This window comes from Nerophis ophidion, linkage group LG20 (assembly GCF_033978795.1).
Source record: "Nerophis ophidion isolate RoL-2023_Sa linkage group LG20, RoL_Noph_v1.0, whole genome shotgun sequence".
Lineage (NCBI taxonomy): Eukaryota > Metazoa > Chordata > Actinopteri > Syngnathiformes > Syngnathidae > Nerophis > Nerophis ophidion.
This window is the reverse complement of record NC_084630.1, coordinates 22,070,024-22,090,139: the sequence shown is the minus strand read 5'-3', so window position 1 is coordinate 22,090,139 and position 20,116 is coordinate 22,070,024. Positions and strand designations below refer to the sequence as shown.

General features: G+C 39.8%; 1 protein-coding gene across 2 annotated transcripts in view; it reads left to right on the top strand.

The window, feature by feature from the left end:
• ctnna2 (catenin (cadherin-associated protein), alpha 2) overlaps positions 1-20,116 on the top strand; it is an 820,127-nt gene that overhangs the window by 795,472 nt on the left and 4,539 nt on the right. For both annotated transcript variants that reach the window (XM_061880696.1, XM_061880697.1), the window contains exon 17: positions 17,002-17,136. In XM_061880696.1, coding sequence (XP_061736680.1) covers positions 17,002-17,136 — 135 coding nt within the window. The remainder of the gene's footprint in view (positions 1-17,001; positions 17,137-20,116) is intronic.

Below are 20,116 nucleotides of genomic sequence, written 5' to 3'. Positions count from 1 at the left end.
ACGTTCTTAAACTGTTTGACTATTTGCTCACGCAGTTGTGGACAAAGGGGTGTACCTCGCCCCATCCTTTCTTGTGAAAGACTGAGCATTTTTTGGGAAGCTGTTTTTATACCCAATCATGGCACCCACCTGTTCCCAATTAGCCTGCACACCTGTGGGATGTTCCAAATAAGTGTTTGATGAGCATTCCTCAACATTATCAGTATTTATTGCCACCTTTCCCAACTTCATTGTCACGTGTTGTTGGCATCAAATTCTAACGTTAATGATCATTTGCAACAAAAAAGAAAACGTTTATCAGTTTGAACATCAAATATGTTGTCTTTGTAGCATATTCAACTGAATATGGGTTGGAAATGATTTGTGAATCACTTAATTCCGTTGATGTTTATATCTAATACAATTTTTCAACTCATATAGAAACGGGGTTTGTATATATATATATATATATAAGTGTAGTACTTGTCATAGTTTTATCGAAAAGTGACGCTATTTGCGACAGAGAGTATTTTCGGAGGCGTTGCGAAATATCGTCTCCCCCAGAAAATAACTGAGAAGCACTGCTGCAGACCGTCCCCCTGAATTATCCACCAGAAGCACATTTTGTTTGTTTTGGCTTGAGTTATGTAAGGAAAACACACACAAAGAAGGGGAGCATTACTGACACCTCTGGACTGAATAATTCCACAGCAGTGAGAGACAACAAGGCGGCTTAGCACACAGACAAATTGCCCGTGGTCTTTATTTACTTGACTACGGCAGCGATGGACTATCAGTCGTCAGTCCAGGAGGGCAGCCTCGTGTCATGTGTGCATCAAACAGGCCTGAGGCAGGATGTTTAGTTTGCAGTCACTGTGCACAAGGAGAAGCTGCATTGCAGGACGCTTTCACACAGAACACTCTCAAAGTAGCCATCGCCACCAATACTGTACCATTACATGTTTACCTGCTGAGACAGGAAGTCCGCATTTGTTTGCTTTTCATCTCATCAAAGGCCACAAAGTGAGTGGGACGGATAACTGTCCTGTTGGGGGTATTTCCACATCCTGTCTCTTTGTGGCCGAGCCCACAAGCCATGAAAATGAGCTCTGAGTTTCCCTGGCATCGTGCCCTAGTTACAAGTCTTTAATATTAATGTCTTAAATAAGGCTGTTGTTTCCCTCCTTTCTCCAAGTATTAAAGGGGTCACGTTAGGATTTTTTTTTTGCATTTGTGAACACTTCCTTCTCGTCCACTGTGGAAATCGCTTCCTAGCAGCTCCGCTGTAGACACGGCACAGGAGCCAAGCGTGCAAAGTTTGAATGTTTTTCCACAATATCTTTTCTTCCGGCGTGTCGTGACATTGCCGTCACTCCCAATCCTCTCACTCGCTCTGCTCCCGGCCGCTTACTGTTAAAGACAACAGAGGATTAGATTAACACGTACCACCTGTGAAATCTAATCACCCGCCAGCTGTGTCTCGCCGTCAGCACCATGGACAGCGGCGGTGACTTTTCCTCCTACAGGAAGCGCTGACTGCACGCTCCCTCCACATCTACATCGCATGTACGATGCAGAATATAAAATTAGGACAACCGTACCAAAAACGAGTGAAATCATCCGTCCATGCTGCTCGTTCATTTTATGGGACAAAACCTCCTAAATTAAGATTTGCATACCTAGAAATTAGCAGGACATTTGGGATCGAAATAAGTATTTTATTCTGAAATCAAGCATTATTCAACGTGCAATTCTTGATGGGTTGTATACTTTTATAGCGCTTTGACACTATTGCCACATTCACCCATTCACACACACCTTCACACACTGATGGCGGGAGCCGCCATGCAAGGCCCTAACCGCCACCCATCAGGAGCAAGGCTGAAGTGTCTTGCTCGAGGACACGGCGGACTTGACGAGGTTGGTAGAAGGCGGGGATCGAACCAGGAACCCTCAGGTTGCTGGCACGGCCACTCTCTCTACCCGCGCCACGCCGTCCCATGAATTCTTAAGTTATTCATCTTTGTGATGTTGCACTTCTAAACAAGATTTGGGGGGGGAAACAAATCTTTGAATAGTTTTTTTCTCAATTTTAACATTTTTAGACTAAAACAGACACAATATTTATGCTAAAATTACGATGACAATGTAAAGTCGATGACAAAAAATAAGTAACTGGCTCTTAAAACTAGGGAAATTTCTTGAAATTGATTTTTTTATATCTGGCAGGTGCCAAATAATTTGCAGTGTAATGCAGCTGAGATCGACCATCTAATCAAAAAACCTAACCCCAAAACTCAAAATTGCGCTCTAGCACTCCCTAGGAATAAAACACAGCCAAAACTGCTCTTAGGAAGAAAACACAGACAAAACTGCCTGTAACTTCCAGTAGGAATGTCGTAGAGACATGAACCTCTATGTAGGTCTCACTTAGACCTACATTTCATATATTAACAAGCCCCAGCAAAATTACAAACAGGAAGTTTGCAATCCCCCCTTAAGAACCAGTCACATTTTTTCAAACACTATCTCCTCTGAGCGAGTTTGTCGTGTCGGCTTCAAACTACCACAGGAGAGCGATTGAACCCTTCTGATCAAAAGTTGATGCAAAAGTTTTAATTACTGCTACGGTTTTGATTTTATCAGCCTTCAAAGAACCGCTGCGCTGAAAACCATTTTGAAGATGGCCGCCGTGCGCAGACACAGTGAGGGGGACGTTTTTTTTTTCGTTTTTTCCCGTACCGTCTGCTGCTGGTGCGCACGCACCAACATTCGTGAGGGATGGGCTGTGATCGTCTATACCAAGGTGCCAGGTGCCGTAGCTAAGCCGGTATGTTTTAAAGTTGTCGTTTGCCTGCATATCGTAAAAACAACCGTCCAACATTTTACAACTAATTGTAAACTCATAGGTGTCGACCATCAGGGCCGAGTTGCGACGAGAGAGTGTGTCGATGTTAACATATTACGCCGAGTTGGTAAGTCTATCTGTTTGCTAATAGTAGGGACGGCGTGGCGCAGTGGAAGAGTGGCCGTGCGAAACCCGAGCATCCCTGGTTCAATTCCCACCTAGTACCAACCTCGTCACGTCCGTTGTGTCATGAGCAAGATACTTCACCCTTGCTCCTGATGGGTGCTGGTTGGCGCCTTGCATGGCAGCTCCCTCCATCAGTGTGTGAATGTGTGTGTGAATGGGTAAATGTGGAAGTAGTGTCAAAGCGCTTTGAGTACCTTGAAGGTAGAAAAGCGCTATACAAGTACAACCCATTTATCATTTATTTATTTACTAGCCGTACCCGTGTATTTTCAATGGGCGGTTAGCATCGGGTTTTAATCCCGTTTCCTCCTATGTTTCTGCTCCGATTGAATTTCTTTGTATGTCGAGTCTTTATTTTGGGTACTTACATATGGTGACTGACTGTTGTGGCGTTTTAGGGCCATCTGAACTTTTTATGCGCCGAGTTGGTAGGTCTATCTGTTTGCTAATAGTAGCTACTAGCCGTACCCATGTATTTTCAATGGGCGGTTAGCATCGGGTTTTTCTAATTTATATCAGTCAGTAGACACGTTATGGAAGGTAAAAACTACAATATAATACAAAGTAGTGTGTTGTTCTAACTTATATCTGGGAAGCCGAGACTTCCCTTTCCTCAGCCACTTCCATATATACTCGGTCCCGTCCATCACTGCTTGCAGCTTTAATTTTATTTATTATTCCGTACAATTGACCACTAAATGGTAACACCCCGATAAATTTTAGTCTGGGTCCACGTTAATCAATTCATTTTACAAATATACACTATCAGCATAATACAGTCATCACACAAGTTAGTCATCAGAGCATATACATTGAATTATTATTTACATTATTTACAATCCGGGGAGGCGGGATGTGGTGGGGGAAGGGTGTTAGTTTAGGGTTGTAGTTGCCTGGAGGTGTTGTTTTAGTGCAGTTTTGAAGGAGGAGAGAGATGCACTTTCTTTTACACCTGTTGGGAGTCTATTCCACATTGATGTGGCATAGAAGGAGAATGAGTTAAGACCTATGTTAGATCGGAATCTGGGTTTAATGTGGTTTGTGGCGCTCCCCCTGGTGTTGTGGTTATGGCGTTCATTTACATTCTGGCACTAGTTTGACATGTACTTTGGTATCAGGGAAGTGTAGCGGATTTTATAGACCAGGCTCAGTGCAAGTTGTTTGACTCTGTCCTCCACCCTGAGCTAGCCCACATTGGAGAAGTGGGTAGATTAGATTAGATTAAATGGTACTTTATTTATTCCTTTAGGAGAGTTCCTTCAGGAAAATAAACATTTTCAGCACAATCCCATTCAAGATCAGACAAACGTTACACGGAGACAGAACAGGATCGCTGACGGGTCTGCCGGCTTCCAGCGCCCCTTACAAAACAGGTGAGTAACAGGTTAAAAAAAAGAGGGGGTGGGGGAGATAAAAATATAGAAGATTAAAATAAAATAAAATATTATAAAAAAATTGGTCTAAGCCAGGGCCCTGGAGAGGGGGTCCAGACTGAGGCCAAGGGAAAAAACAACAACAAATCATAGCAGTAGTACACATCCCTCTCACATGTGTGTAAGAGGGAAACATCAAACATTAAAAAAGACAAAGGACATTAAAGACATTAAAGCAGCAGATACAGCCAGACACTTCTACATACAGCTATGGCTAAAAACTAAAAGAAACATATCCACTGTGGTGGCCTCTGCGGTGTTCCACGCCATCGTCCGCTGGGGTGGAGGGCGCATGGCCAGGGACAGGAGCAGACCCAACAAAGCAACCAAGAGAGCCGACTCCACTCTCGGCCGCAGACCAACTCTCGGCCAGTGTCCAGTCCGCATGGATGAGCGAGGATACGTCCAAGGAGACTGAGGTGTCCGACACCTGCTCACCCAGCCAAGACACCGTGAAGCCTCTCCGTCCCGGCGCTCAGTGCCAGCTCCGCAGCCCTGTCCCCTATTCCGCTTCTCCTCCAGTCCCTCCAAACCGACTCCGGTGTAGTAGAGACTGGTCTCTATGGCCAAAAGGCTCCAAAAGGGTAGGAGTGAGGTGTGATCTGGGGTGGAGGTCTAGAAGTAACCTGACTAGCTTGGTCTGCGATGTTTGTAGTCTAGATTTTAGGGGTAACCGGGGGTACTGGGGTACTCGAAAAAGGGTTTAATGAGAGTTCCCGCTAGAATCTTTGTGCTTTTGTTGACCAAAGAGGAGATTCCGTAGAGAAATCTCGTTCGTTGGTTGACCCTTTGGATTACCTTGGTTGCCATTTTATCACAGGAAAGATTAGCCTCTCGAATAGAACCTGGGTAGGTGACCTCGTCTTTCCTGGTGATAACAATGTCACCCACTTTTATAGGGAAGTCACTGACTTTCTTAAGGTTGATGTGGGACCCAAATAGGATGGACTCCGTTTGATCTAAGTGTATGGATAGTTTGTTGTCAGCGAGCCTCCACTTAAACTGTCTTCTCCCCGTCAGCCATGTTGTGGTGTTTAGCGCTTCCATATGGAGTTCACTAGTTCGAACTATACACCACTTTGTATTAGAAGTGGCAACGGTGATGGATACATGTGCATGTACGAGACTGTCGGCCCCACAACAAGAGGATCGAAAAAAATACGAATATTAGGGATTCAATGGCAAAGCATTTTGGGTAAATTTATACCCTGTATGGATAATCTCGTGATGAAAAACATCGTAGGTTTTATGAGTTTAGAGGAACTATAAATGAAGGCAAGATTATTTTATAAATATCACTGCAGTGACTGCATGGTTTGATGACAAATTTTCAGGATTTATGCAGATCCAAAATGCATAAAAGCAGGTAACAGTGGGTAAGAGTTGGTTTTACATAACAGGGCCCGTTTAATCCTGTAGGGTGGACTGAACATGGTTGACTCCCAGAAGAAATGTGTACAAACTGTCTAAGTTGTAAACCTGAGGAGGCTAGTCTCAGTTTTCCTTCTTGGGCTAAAGACCCGCCTATAAAACAATACTAGATGTGAATGAATGATGGGTTCTAAGTTCTCACGTTTAGAGCTTTGGTCAGGGTTGAAGTAATAGGTTTAGTGTTTTGGTTTGGGTTGAAGTAAAAGATTGAGATTGTTGGTTACAGATAAAGTAAGAGGTTTTGTTTAAGGTTGAAGTAAGATTAAGTGTTTTGGTTTGGGTTAAAGTAATATCTTAATGTTTTGGTTAGGGTTGAAGCATAGTGCTTTGAATTGAGTTTACTATTTTTGTTAGGGTTTAAGTAATGAGTTTAGTGTTTTGGTTAAGGTTGAAGTAATATGTTGAGTTTGTTGGTTACGGTTGAAGTAATCGGTTGAGTGTTTTGGTTTAGGTTGAAATAATATGTAACCTGGGTGATAAAACCCCATTGATTATTATTTCTAATTATCCATCCATCCATTTTCTACCGCTTATTCCTTTTCGGGGTCGCGGGGGGCGCTGGCGCCTATCTCAGCTACAATCGGGCGAAAGGCGGGGTACACCCTGGACAAGTCGCCACCTCATCGCAGGGCCAACACAGATAGACATTCACACTCACATTCACACACTAGGGCCAAATTAAATCTTCCTATTTAAATAATTCTGTAGGGAACCTATGGCTCTAGAGCCAGATGTGGCTCTTTTGATGACTGCATCTGGCTCTCAGAAAAATCTTAGCTGGCATTGCTTAACACGATAATTATGAATAATTTCACAGTGCTAAAAATAACGTGCAAAATCTAAAACATTCTCATGCATTTGAATCCATCCATCCGTTTTCTACCGCACCCGTTCAAGAAGTCGCATCAATGGTAAGAAGTATTTTATGTCACGATGGGGAGGTCGCAGCTTGCTGCAGGGTCGTTCCCCCAGGAAGGCAGACGGACTACTCGGGACATGGCATTTAGGTAAAAACATGATTTAATTTAAAGTAAAAAAAGATAAACAAAAATCGCTCACAGTGGAGGCACAACTTGGGCTAAGGAACAAAGCTATCGCATAAACAGACTATGAACATAAATCAAGCAAAACTTACTTGGCATGGCATGAAGCACGAAACTATGGCAAGGCATAAAACAAGTCAGCACAGAGCAAGAAAAGATCACATTGACGCCAGGGCGACTGACTGGCAAAGACGAGCTTAAATACTGCCTCTGATTAGTGCTCGGGAAGCAGGTGAGCGGGCATTTTGTCCACCAGAGACAGGTGGACAAAATGGAGTGGAAAGAACAGGAACTTAAAGAGTCCAAAGGACAAACAGCACATGGCCAAACAAAAGCATGATCAACAGACATGACATTTGATTTATTATTGGGGATAGGTTGATTGGCAACACTAAAATTGGCCCTAGTGTGTGAATGTGAGTGTGAATGTTGTCTGTCTATCTGTGTTGGCCCTGCGATGAGGTGGCGACTTGTCCAGGGTGTACCCCGCCTTCCGCCCGATTGTAGCTGAGATAGGCGCCAGCGCCCCCCGCGACCCCGAAAGGGAATAAGCGGTAGAAAATGGATGGATGGGATGGATTGGTTAGCTTCAGAATAACAATGTTATTAAAAAGAATAAGAGACTTATTATACTCTAAAAATGTTGGTCTTACTTAAAAATGCACAAATTTAGTTGTATTCAGTGTTAAATAATATGATATGGCTCTCACGGAAATACATTTTGAAATATTTGGCTTTCATGGCTCTCTCAGCCAAAAAGGTTCCTGACCCCTGTATTAGAGAATTAATATTTTGAGATAACAATTATTATATTTTTTATTCTATTCTAACTGGATCGGTTCGCAGCCGAGTGTGAAGCAACCGGAATGAGAATCAGCACCTCCAAGTCCGAGTCCATGGTTCTCGCCCGGAAAAGGGTGGAGTGCCATCTCCGGGTTGGGGAGGAGACCCTGCCCCAAGTGGAGGAGTTCAAGTACCTAGGAGTCTTGTTCACGAATGGGGGAGGAATGGATCGTGAGATCGACAGGCGGATCGGTGCGGCGTCTACAGTAATGCGGACGTTGTATCGATCCGTTGTGGTGAAGAAGGAGCTGAGCCAGAAGGCAAAGCTCTCAATTTACCGGTCGATCTACGTTCCCATCCTCACCTATGGTCATGAGCTCTGGGTCATGACCGAAAGGATAAGATCACGGGTACAAGCGGCCGAAATGAGTTTCCTCCGCCGGGTGGCGGGGCTCTCCCTTAGAGATAGGGTGAGAAGCTCTGCCATCCGGGAGGAGCTCAACGTAAAGCCGCTGCTCCTCCACATCGAGAGGAGCCAGATGAGGTGGTTCGGGCATCTGGTCAGGATGCCACCTGAACGCCTCCCTAGGGAGGTGTTTAGGGCACGTCCAGCTGGTAGGAGGCCACGGGGAAGACCCAGGACACGTTGGGAAGACTATGTCTCCCGGCTGGCCTGGGAACGCCTCGGGATCCCCCGGGAAGAGCTAGACGAAGTGGCTGGAGAGAGGGAAGTCTGGGCTTCCCTGCTTAGGCTGCTGCCCCCGCGACCCGACCTCGGATAAGCGGAAGATGATGGATGGATGGATGGATGGATGGATTCTAATTGGATTCATGAATTATTTATTGTACAATATTAAGAAATGTACTTCCTATTTGAATACAGTAGTATTATTTAGTATCTGAATGTATTTTGTGTGCGCGCACTTTTGACTGGTCCTGCCCTTGTTGTACAGCCCATGTTGGATGGCGAACTAGAGCCTGAACTAGAGTCTGAAGCTTTATGCCTGGAACCGAACCAACCAAACTGAATCCACCCAACCGAGCCCCGGGCGGGTAGGAGGCTCCTCAGCAGCCGCTCTGTTTTTTTCCCTTTGGTATTCCATAAACGCAACGAGTTCATTTCTGTCCTCCTGAACTTTCACATTTACCCGTTACCTTCACTAAAACCCCTCTGGACACTGCCACCACAACGTGGACTTTGCGAAGTCGTTTAATGAACTGTCGTGTTGCGCTTATACCATTCTTGGTAAAAACAAGGACTGAATCAAGTACTGTATCACATTGTAAATATTGAACGTTCTGTAATTTATGTTGAAAATGTGAATGGCCATTTGAATTTACATGTCTGTTTGTTGTTTATTTTTCCTCTAATTCTTTAAGATAATTTGGTACCATTTAAACTTAAACCCTGTGTTCAGTCTTCATTACTCTCCATTCCTAGAGCTGAATTTAGTTTCTTCTGATCTAGCCCAGTTATATAATTCCTTGTTTACTTAATACTTGTACACTGTTTTACTTAAGTAACATACAGGCTTCAAATAGGTTTAGTGTTTTGGTTAAGGTTGAAGTAATATGTTTAGTGTGTTGGTTTAGGTTGAATTAATGGGTTTTGTGTTTTGGTTTAAGTTGAGTGTGTTGGGTACGGGTGAAGTAAACAGTTTAGTATTTTGGTTAAGGTTGAAGTAATAGGTTTAGTGTGTTGGTTAAGGTTGAATTAATGGGTTTTGTGTTTTGGTTTAAGTTGAGTGTGTTAGGTACGGTTGAAGTAAACAGTTTAGTATTTTGGTTAAGGTTGAAGTGATACTGTAGATTGGGTTTTTTGTTATGGTTTAAGTGATGGGTTTAGTGTTTCAGTTAAGGTTGAAATAATAGGTTCAGTATTTTGTTAAAGGTTGAAATAATAGGTTGAGTGTGTTAGGTTCGGTTGAAGTAATAGGTTTAATGTTTTGGTTAAGGTTGAAGCAATACTGTAGATTGAGTGTTTTTGTTAGAGTTGAAGTAAAATATATATTGCTTTGAGTTAGGTTGAAGTAATGAGGTTACAATTTGAGCTAGGGTTTAAGTAATGGGTTTAGTGTTTTGGTTAAAGTCGAAGTAATATATATAGTTTGTTAGTTACAGTTAAAGTCAGGTTTTGGTTAAGGTTGAAGTATTAGATTGAGTGTTTTGGTTAGGGTTGATGTGTTGGATTTAGTGTTTTTATTAGGTTTGTTGTTTTGAATTGGGTTGAAGTAATGACTGATTTGGTCAGGGTCTTAGTAATGAGTTTCGTGTTTCGGTTAAAGTTGAAGTATTAGATTGATTGTGTTGTTACGGTTGAAGTAATAGGTTTAGTGTTTTGGTTAAGGTTTAAGTAATAGATTGAGTCTTCTGGTCAGGGTTGAAACAATAGGTTTAGTGTTTTGAAATGGGTCGAAGTTATGAGAGTACTATTTTTGTTAGGGTTTAAGGTTTTGGTTAAGGTTGAAAAAATATGTTGAATGTGTTGGTTACAGTTGAAGTAAATGGCTTAGTGTTTTGGTTAAGGTTGAAGTAATACTGTCAGAGGTGGGTAGAGTAGCCAGAAATTGTACTCAAGAGTAGAGTTACTTTAGAGATTTATTACTCAAGTAAAAGTAAGGAGTAGTCACCCAAATATTTACTTGAGTAAAAGTAAAAAGTATGTTGTGAAAAAACTACTCAAGTACTGAGTAACTGATGAGTAACCTGATTACGGCAACAAATAATGCACAAAAGCATAAAAATAGCAATGAACAAATTCAGAGCCAGGAATATCTCTTAAGCAACTAAAACTATAATATATATTAAATAATAGTACATCAAAATGAAATAAGAAAATGGCACATTGAGCCACAATAACTTAACAGCACCATAGCCACAGTAGGCTTTCATTGATTTGATTGATTGATTGATTAAAACTTGTATTAGTAGATTGTACAGTACAGTACATATTCCGTACAATTGACCACTAAATGGTAACACCCCAATAAGTTTTATCAATTACTTAGTAAATGACCAAGTCGAGGTGATCTACCTCATATATACAGTACATACACACACACATATCATTTATACACACACATATATATATATATATATACATACATACATACATTTATATATACAGTATATAATTTATATTTATTTATTTGGGTGGTATAGCTCGGTTGGTAGAGTGGCCGTGCCAGCAACTTGAGGGTTGCAGGTTCGATTCCCGCTTGTGCCATCCTAGTCACTGCCGTTGTGTCCTTGGGCAAGACACTTTACCCACCTGCTCCCAGTGCCACCCACACTGGTTTAAATGTAACTTAGATATTGGGTGTCACTATGTAAAGCGCTTTGAGTCACTTGAGAAAAGCGCTATATAAATAAAATTCACTTCATTTTGCCGTTTTTGTTCTCATGTTGAAGGTGTTTTAATGAATATACATGCATGTTTAACATATAGATTCCTATCTTTCATGAAGACAAGAATATAAGTTGGTGTTTTACCTGATTCTGATGACTTGCATTGATTGGAATCAGACAGTATAGTGCTGATAATGTCCACATTTTCAAATGGAGGAGAACAAAAGTTCCTCTTTTCTGTCTAATACCACATGAAAGTAGTTGGTTTTTGGCATCTTATTTGTCCAGGTTCCATATTCGTTTTTATACACTTTACAAGAAATACATTGGCGGCAAACTCCGTGGCTTACTAGCTTGTTTGCGCTGGCTTTGGAAGACTCTTATTAGCGCAGGCGCGATGGAGCGACACTTTCATTGTGAAGACAGGAACTGTGCGATCAGTCTTTAGGCTTTTGACGGGAAGTACGGTTGAAATAAAAAGCGTCTTTTTTCCTTTACACTTTTGATTGATTGATTGAAACTTTTATTATTAGATTGCACAGTACAGTACATAATCCGTACAATTGACCACTAAATGGCAACACCCGAATACGTTTTTTAACTTTTTTAAGTCGGGTCATGTGACCACCTGGCTCTGTTTGATTGGTCCAACGTCACCAGTGACTGCATGTGATTGGTGAAACGCAGGCATGCGTAGATTCTACTTTGAAGCTCTGTCATTAACCAAAACAAACATCAATAGATCGATAAAAAAAGTAGCGAGTAGCGAGTTTAATGTAGCTAAATGGAACGGAGTAAAAGTAGCATTTCTTCTCTATAAATATACTCAAGTAAAAGTATGTTGCATAAAAACTACTCGTAGAAGTACAATTCATCCCAAAAGTTACTCAAGTAAATGTAACAGAGTAAATGTAGCGCGTTACTACCCACCTCTGAATACTGTAGATTGAGTGTTTTTGTTAGGGTTGAAGTAATAGGTTTAGTGTTTTGGTTAGAGTTGAACCAATATAATTAGTGTTTTGAGTGATGAGTTTACAATTTGAGTTAGGGTTTAAGTAATGGGTTTATTGTGTTGGTTAAAGTCGAATTAATACATTTAGTTTGTTGCTATGGTTAAAGTAGTCGGTTTTGGTTAAGGTTGAAGCATTAGATTGAGTCTTTTTGTTAGGGTTGCATATTTGATTTAGTGTTTTGGTTAAGGTTGAATTATTAGGATTGTTGTCTTGAATTGGGTTGAAGTAAATACTATTTTTGTCAGGGTCTTAGTAATGGGTTTTGGTTAAGGTTGAAGTATTAGATTGAGTCTTTTTGTTAGGGTTGCATGTTTGATTTAGTGTTTTGGTTAAGGTTGAATTATTAGGAGTGTTGTCTTGATTTGGGTTGAAGTAAATACTATTTTTAAGTCTTAGTAATGGGTTTCGTGTTTTGGTTGAAGTAGTAGATTGATTGTGTTGTTACGGTTGAAGTAATAGATTTAGTATTCTGTTTGGAGTTGAAACAATAGGTTTAGTGTTTTGAAATGGGTCAAAGTTATGAGAGTACTATTTTTGTTAGGGTTTAAGGAATGGGTTTAGTGTTTTGGTTGAGGTTGAACTAATTGTTTGAGTGTGTTGGTTATGGTGGAAGTAAACAGCTTAGTGTTTTGATTAAGGTTGAAGTATTAGGTTTAGTGTTTTTATTAGGGTTGAAATATTAGGTTTAGTGTTTTGGTTTGTGTTCAGACTTCAGGATATGGTTTAAGGCTGCGATTAACTTTATGGGTTCAGTTTTAACAGTTAGGTTTAGTGTATGTGTACTGTTTAGGGTTTTAGAGTTTTGGTATGGGTTAGAGCAGTGGTTCTCAACCTTTTTTCAGTGATGTACGCCCTGTGAACATGTTTTAATTCAAGTACCCCCTAATCAGAGCAAAGCATTTTTGGTTGAAAAAAAGAGATAAAGAAGTAAAACACAGCACTGTGTCATCAGTTTCTGATTTAATAAATTGTATAACAGTGCAAAATATTGCTCATTTGTAGTGGTCTTTCTTGAACTATTTGGAAAAAATATATATAAAAATAACTAAAAAACTTGTTGAAAGATAAACAAGTAATTCAATTCTAAATAAAGATTTCTATACATAGAAGTAATCATCGACTTAAAGTGCCCTCTTTGTGGATTGTAATAGAGATCCATCTGGATTCATCAACTTCATTCTAAACATTTCTTCACAAAAAAAATAAATCTTTAACATCAATATGTATGGAACATGTCCACAAAAAAACCTAGCTGTCAACACTGAATATTGCATTGTTGCATTTCTTTTCACACTTTATGAATTTACATACATATTTTGTTGAAGTATTATTCAATAAATATATTTATAAAGGATTTTTGAATTGTTGCTATTTTTATAATATTTTCAAATAATCTCACGTACCCTTTGGCATACCTTCATGTACCCCCAGGGGTACACGTGCCCCCATTTGAGAAGCATTGGTTTAGAGATTAGAGCCAATCCAATCGAAGCGAAATTGATTCACGCATCTTTAGTGATGTTTATTTTGGATTAAGTTTAGGGATTTATTGTTTTGGTTGGGGTTAGAATTTTGTTTCAGGTTACATTTTTCATGTATTTGTTGCTGTTTGTCCACTCTGTAATTTTTCTAATCAAAGAAGGCTTTGATTAGGAGGTCTGAGCTCTGGTTAACTACACAAAAACCCACAAATGCTAAAACGATAAGATGCAGAAATAATTTGTCTTAACATCAAAAGTACAATAAAATGACGAAGCGATGTAAAACAGATGCCAACAAGTACATCCGTTGTGGACACACTGTTGCCAAGGAAACGGGCCACAGCAGCTGCTGTGCCAGTTGTTAGCTGCTGTTTATTTATGGTCACACCAGGTACTCTGCGAAAGAGGCCGGCCGCAGGTAAAGGCGCGCTAACTCTGGCAAAGAACCACACGGAATCAGCAGTAATGTGCCTTTTATGAGCGACTTTGTCTCACCGCAGCACAATTCCAATTTCCTCTTCAGCTGTCTTCATCACGGCGCCGCTGATTAAAGTGTCTGGCGTCAACATCATCGCCGCGTGCTTCACTTTGCTCTACAGTGCAGTTAGCCTTGATACAATGACTGTTTTCTGCTCCTCACTGGACTCAATTTCACTTGCACCATTCCATTGCGGACCGAACTCTGCCTCAAGATGTGTGATTGTTAAATACAATACCAATGTTGTACTGCATGGGGTTCATTTTTAATTAGCATTGGGCTTAGTGTTTGGTTTGTTTTGTTGGTTTAGCATTGGGGTTCTTCTTTGGTTAGCATTAGGGTTACTGTTTGGTTAGGACTGGGTTTTTTTCTTGGTTAGCATTGAGGTTATCGTTGGGTTAGCAATGGGTTTATTGTTTGGTTAGCGTGGGGGTTATTGGTTAGAATTGGGTTTATTGTTTGGTTGGCATTGGGGTTATTGTTTGGTTAGCATCAGGGTTAGTGTTTGGTTTCTTTTCTTGTTATTGTTTGGTTAGCATCGGGGTTAGTAATTGGATACCACTGGGGTTATTGTTTGGTTAGCATGGGGGTTAGTCATTGGTATTCATTGGGGTTAATGTTTGGTTAGGATTGGGGTTATTGTTCAGTTAGCTTTTGGTTTAGTATTGGGTTAACATTATGGTTAATATTTGGTAAGCATTGGGGTTATTGTTTGGTAAGCATCAGGGTTAGTGTTTGGTTTCTTTGGTGGTTATTGTTTGGTTAGCATCGGGGTTAGTAATTGAAATGCATTGGAGTTATTGTTTGGTTAGCAATGGGATTAGTGTTTGGTTTGGGGTTATTGTTTGGTTATCACTGGGATTAGTCATTGGTTAGCATTGGGGTTATTGTTCAGTTAGCTTTTGGGGTAGTGTTTGGTTAGTTTTGGGGCTATTGTTGGTTTAGCTTTGGAGTTATTGTTTGATTAGCATCAGGGTTAGTGTTTGGTTTGTATTGTTGGTTTAGCATTGGGGGTATTGTTGGGTTAGCATTAGGGTTACTGTTTGGTTAGGATTGGGTTTTTTCTTGGTTAACGTTGAGGTTATTGTTGGGTTAGCATTTGGTCTATTGTTTGGTTAGCATTGGGGTTAGTCATTGGTTAGCATTGGGGTTATTGTTTGGTTGGCATTGGGGTTATTGTTTGGTTTCTTTTCTTGTTATTGTTTGGTTAGCATCGGGGTTAGTAATTGGATAGCACTGGGGTTATTGTTTGGTTAACAATTGGGTTAGTGTTTGGTTTATTTTAGGGTTATTGTTTGGCTAGCATTGGGATTAGTCATTGGTTATCATCGGGGTTAGTGTTTGGTTAGCATTGGGGTTATTGTTCAGTTAGCTTTTGGGTTAGTGTTGGGTTAACATTATGGTTAATAGTTGGTAAGCAATGGGGTTAGTCTTTTGTTAGCATTGGGTTTAGTCTTTGGTTAGCATTGGGTTTAGTCTGTGATTAGCATTTGGATTAGTGTTGGGTCTTTGGTTAGCATTGGAGTTTGTGTTGGGTATTTGGTTAGCATTGGGATTAGTCTTTGGTTAGCATTGAGATTAGTGGTGTGTCTTTGGTTACCATTTGGATTAGTATTTGGTTAGCATTGAAATTAATGTTGGGCCTTAGCATCGGGGTTAGTGTTTGTTAGCATTAGTGTCAGTGTTGAGTTTTTTGTTAGCATTGGGGTTAGTGTTGGGTTTTTGGTTAGCATTGGGGTTAGTGTTGGGTATTTGGTTAGCATTGCAGTTAGTGTTGGGTTTTTGGTTAGCATTGCAGTTAGTGTTGGGTCTTGTGTTAGCATTGGGATTAGTGGTGTGTCTTTGGTTAGCATTGGGATTTGTATTTGGCTTGCATTGGGATTGGTGTTGGGCCTTTGGTTAGCATCAGGATTAGTCTTTGGTTAGCATTTAGATTAGTGGTGTGTTTTTGGTTAGCATTGGGTTTAATGTTGAGTCTTTGGTTAGCATTGGGTTTAATGTTGAGTCTTTGGTTAGCATTTGGATTAGTGGTGTGTCTTTATTTACCATTGGGATTTGTATTTGACTTGCATTGGGATTAGTGTTGGGCCTTTGGTTAGCATCACGATTAGTCTTTGGTTAGCATTTAGATTAGTGTTGGGTTTTTAGTTAGTATTAGGATTAGTCATTGGTTAGCATTGGTATTAGTCTATGGTTAACATTGGGATTAGTGTTTGGTCTTTGGTTAGCATTGGAATTAGTGTTGGGTATTTGGTTAGCATTGCGGTTAGTGTTGGGTATTTGGTTAGCATTGGGATTTGTCTTTGGTTAGGATTGATATTAGTGGTGTGTGTTTGGTTATCATTGGGATTAGTATTTGGTTAGCATTGGGATTAGTCTATGGTTTTCATTCGGTTAGTGTTTGGTTAGCATTAGGGTCAATGTAGGGTCTTTGGCAAAGCATCAAGTTTAGTCTTTGGTTAGCATTGGGATTAATCTTTGTTTAGCATGGAGGTTAGTGTTGGGTCTTTGGTTAGCATTGGGATTAGTCTTTGGTTAGCATGGGGGTTAGTGTTGGGTCTTTGGTTAGCATTGAGAGTAGTCTTTGTTTAGCATAGGGGTTAGTGTTGGGTCTTTGGTTAGCAATGGGATTAGTCTTTGGTTAGCATAGGGGTTAGTTTTCGGTCTTTGGTTAGCATTGGGGTTAGTTTTTGGTTAGCATAGGGGTTAGTGTTGGGTCTTTGGTTAGCATTGGGGTTAGTTTTTGGTTAGCATAAGGGTTAGTGTTGGGTCTTTGGTTAGCATTGGGGGTTAGTTTTTGTGTAGCACTGTGGTTAGTCTTGGGTTAGCATTTGAGTTAGTGTTTGGTCTTTGGTTCCAACTACAGTTGGGATGGAAGTTGGTACAAATAAGAGGTTTTGGCCCGACAAGGCTACCTCATCCCACATATTCCTGCCTGCGTCCTGGCTCTTACTACCTCTCTTTTGTCTCCCACCCAGTGTCCAGACTCGGCGTGCAAACAGGACCTCCTGGCCTACCTGCAGAGAATCGCACTCTACTGCCATCAGCTCAACATCTGCAGCAAAGTGAAAGCCGAGGTGCAGAATCTGGGCGGGGAGCTGATTGTGTCAGGGGTAAGTCGCGCAGTCTTCTTTTTCACCCCAGCACCACTCCTCACCAGTCCTCTCTTATATTCTGCACTCCGGTACTCTGTCACTGTCCTCGGTCCAAGGTCAGGGTGAAGGTTCCAGGGCCAAGAGATGCTTCTTGTAAATGAGACCATTCCATCCATTTTTACCAGGAACAAAAAATGTACAGTCTGCTTTTTTTTTCCAGTCTTACTGACCCTGTTATCTCTCTTCAATTAGTCTTTAATATGGAACTATTTATCACAGGCTAATTACCAAAGCCATCCATGGACAAAACGTTTTAGTATCACTGTAAAGATGGGTATTGTTGACATCTTAATTATTACATGATGCTGAATTGATAGTGATGTGCAGATCAATACTGAAATATCCAAACTGTCGATACCATATCTCTAGGCTTTAATCAAAATATTGATACTTTTAATACTTAAGTTCAGGGGTGTCCAAAACTTGTCCAACTATATATATATATATATATATATATATATATATATATATATATATATATATATATATATATATATATATATATATTAGGGGTGTGGGAAAAAATCGATTCGAACACGAATCACGATTCTCACGTTGTGCGATTCAGAATCGATTGTCTTTTTTTTTGATCGATTTTTTTATTGATTTGAAAATATATATATATCTATATATATATATATATATATATATAGATATATATTTTATCAATCCAACAAACCAATACCATAACAATGCAATCCAATTCCAAAACCGAACCTGAGCCAGCAACACTCAGAACTGCAATAAACAGAGCAATTGAGAGGAGACACAAACACCACACAGAACAAACCAAAAGTAGCGAATCAAAAATGATTATCAATAACAGTATCAATATTTGTTGTAATTTCAGCATAGCAGTGATTAAAAATCCCTCATTGACATTATCATTAGACATTTATAAAAATAATTTAAAAAAAACAATAGTGTCACAGTGGCTTACACTTGCATGGCATCTCATAAGCTTGACAACACACTGTGTCCAATGTTTTCACAAAGATAAAATAAGTCAATTGGCGTCGCCTGGTTGATCTGAAAACACTACGGAAGTGTTGTCCTTTTCAATATGCCAGTAGCCTCCACCCTTCAGAGCGAATTCACATATCTATTGTTTTCCTCAGCTACTCCTGCATTCCAAGCTCAATGCAGTCTACAGTGTACCATCGGTCATGAGATAAAGAAAAGATAAAAAGAGTACAAGATGGAACACTAGGTATTTCAAATATGACTAAAGAAAAGAAATAACTTTTAAATATGGATATATGTAGATATCTATCTCCGTCAGTCCAGATGCTCCTTCATCACAGGACAATATCGCCCTCAGGCACCTGTTGCAGGTGTCTTCATATAGCACTAAAATGACGCAACCATAGCCACTTTTTCTACGGTCCTTTTACCGTCCTGCTGCCCGTCTGTTTGTTGCCTTCCTACATTTCCAAATGACTCAGTGACTCAGCGGCTCTTCTGTCAAAGCGAGTCCGTCCGCCTTCCCCGGGTTATTTTTTATTTCATTGACTGGCCTCTTTCCCTCCATGGAGCAGAGCGCCACTTCCACGCGTGACAGTCCCCACGCCGTGGACGCCGCGCTTTGATTTGCAGCCCTGTGATTCTGCGAGTTGCCATAAATAAGTAAAGAGTGGGATTGCTTATAGTGCACTTTGCTTTTTATCACCTCTTTGTAAAATTGATTACTGCTCATTCACTGATTAACATTATTAAAATAGAAATGTGCCGCCTGCCAGTACGCTGATATATCTTTAAATATATTTGGAAAAAAAAACATCCACCACCGTCTCATCTCAGGTTTATTCCGCAGCTCCAATAAAAAAACAATATTAGTTTATATTTTCACTCAAATTATTTAAATTGTATTTTTCTGGCTGGCTGTCTGAAACATTGCGTGGATTATTTTAATTGAGTCCTCAATTACAGAATGATTAGCAAGCTCAATATACAATTTTTATTAATAAATGGAAAAGGTTGCAACATCCATTCAAAATATCAGAAGCGTTTTGTAATGTAGTAAGAGACACCTTCATAACAGTATGTAATATGTACATCATACACACTGCAAGTATATACAGTATATAATGTAGTAATAGACACCCTCATAATATGAAATATGTACAATATACACACCAAGTATATATAGAAGGTAGTAACAGACACCTTCATAACAGTATGTAATATGTACAATATACACACTGCAAGTATATACAGTATATAATGTAGTAATAGACACCCTCATAATATGAAATATGTACAATATACACACCAAGTATATATATAAGGTAGTAACAGACACCTTCATAACAGTATGTAATATGTACAATATACACACTGCAAGTATATACAGTATATAATGTAGTAATAGACACCCTCATAATATGTAATATGTACAATATACACACTGCACGTACATATAAAACGTAGTTACAGACACCTTCATAAAAATGTGTAATATGTACAATATACACACTGAAAGTACATATATAATGTAGTAACAGACACCTTCATAAGAGTGTTTATTATAATGAAAGTGTCTGTTACTATATATATATATATATATATATATATATATTTATATACACATATTTATATATATATACACATATATGTATGTATATATATATATATATATATATATACATACTTGCAGTGTGTATATTGTACATATTACCTAGTGTTATGAAGGTGTCTGATACCACATTACATAAATCTTTACAGTGTGTATATAAAACAGTGGAGGTTTTTTTAGCGTTTTTTACGACTTATTGTCGTACAAATACAGATTGAAATATACAAATATGTAAAGAATGACATAAAAGGAAAGGACAGTTCTTGAACCGTCTCTCCGGTCTTGACTTCACGCCCTGCTGGGACTGCCACCTTTTCATGGTGGTCAGCTGGAGTCTAGGCTCATTAAATCCAAGCGCTTGAC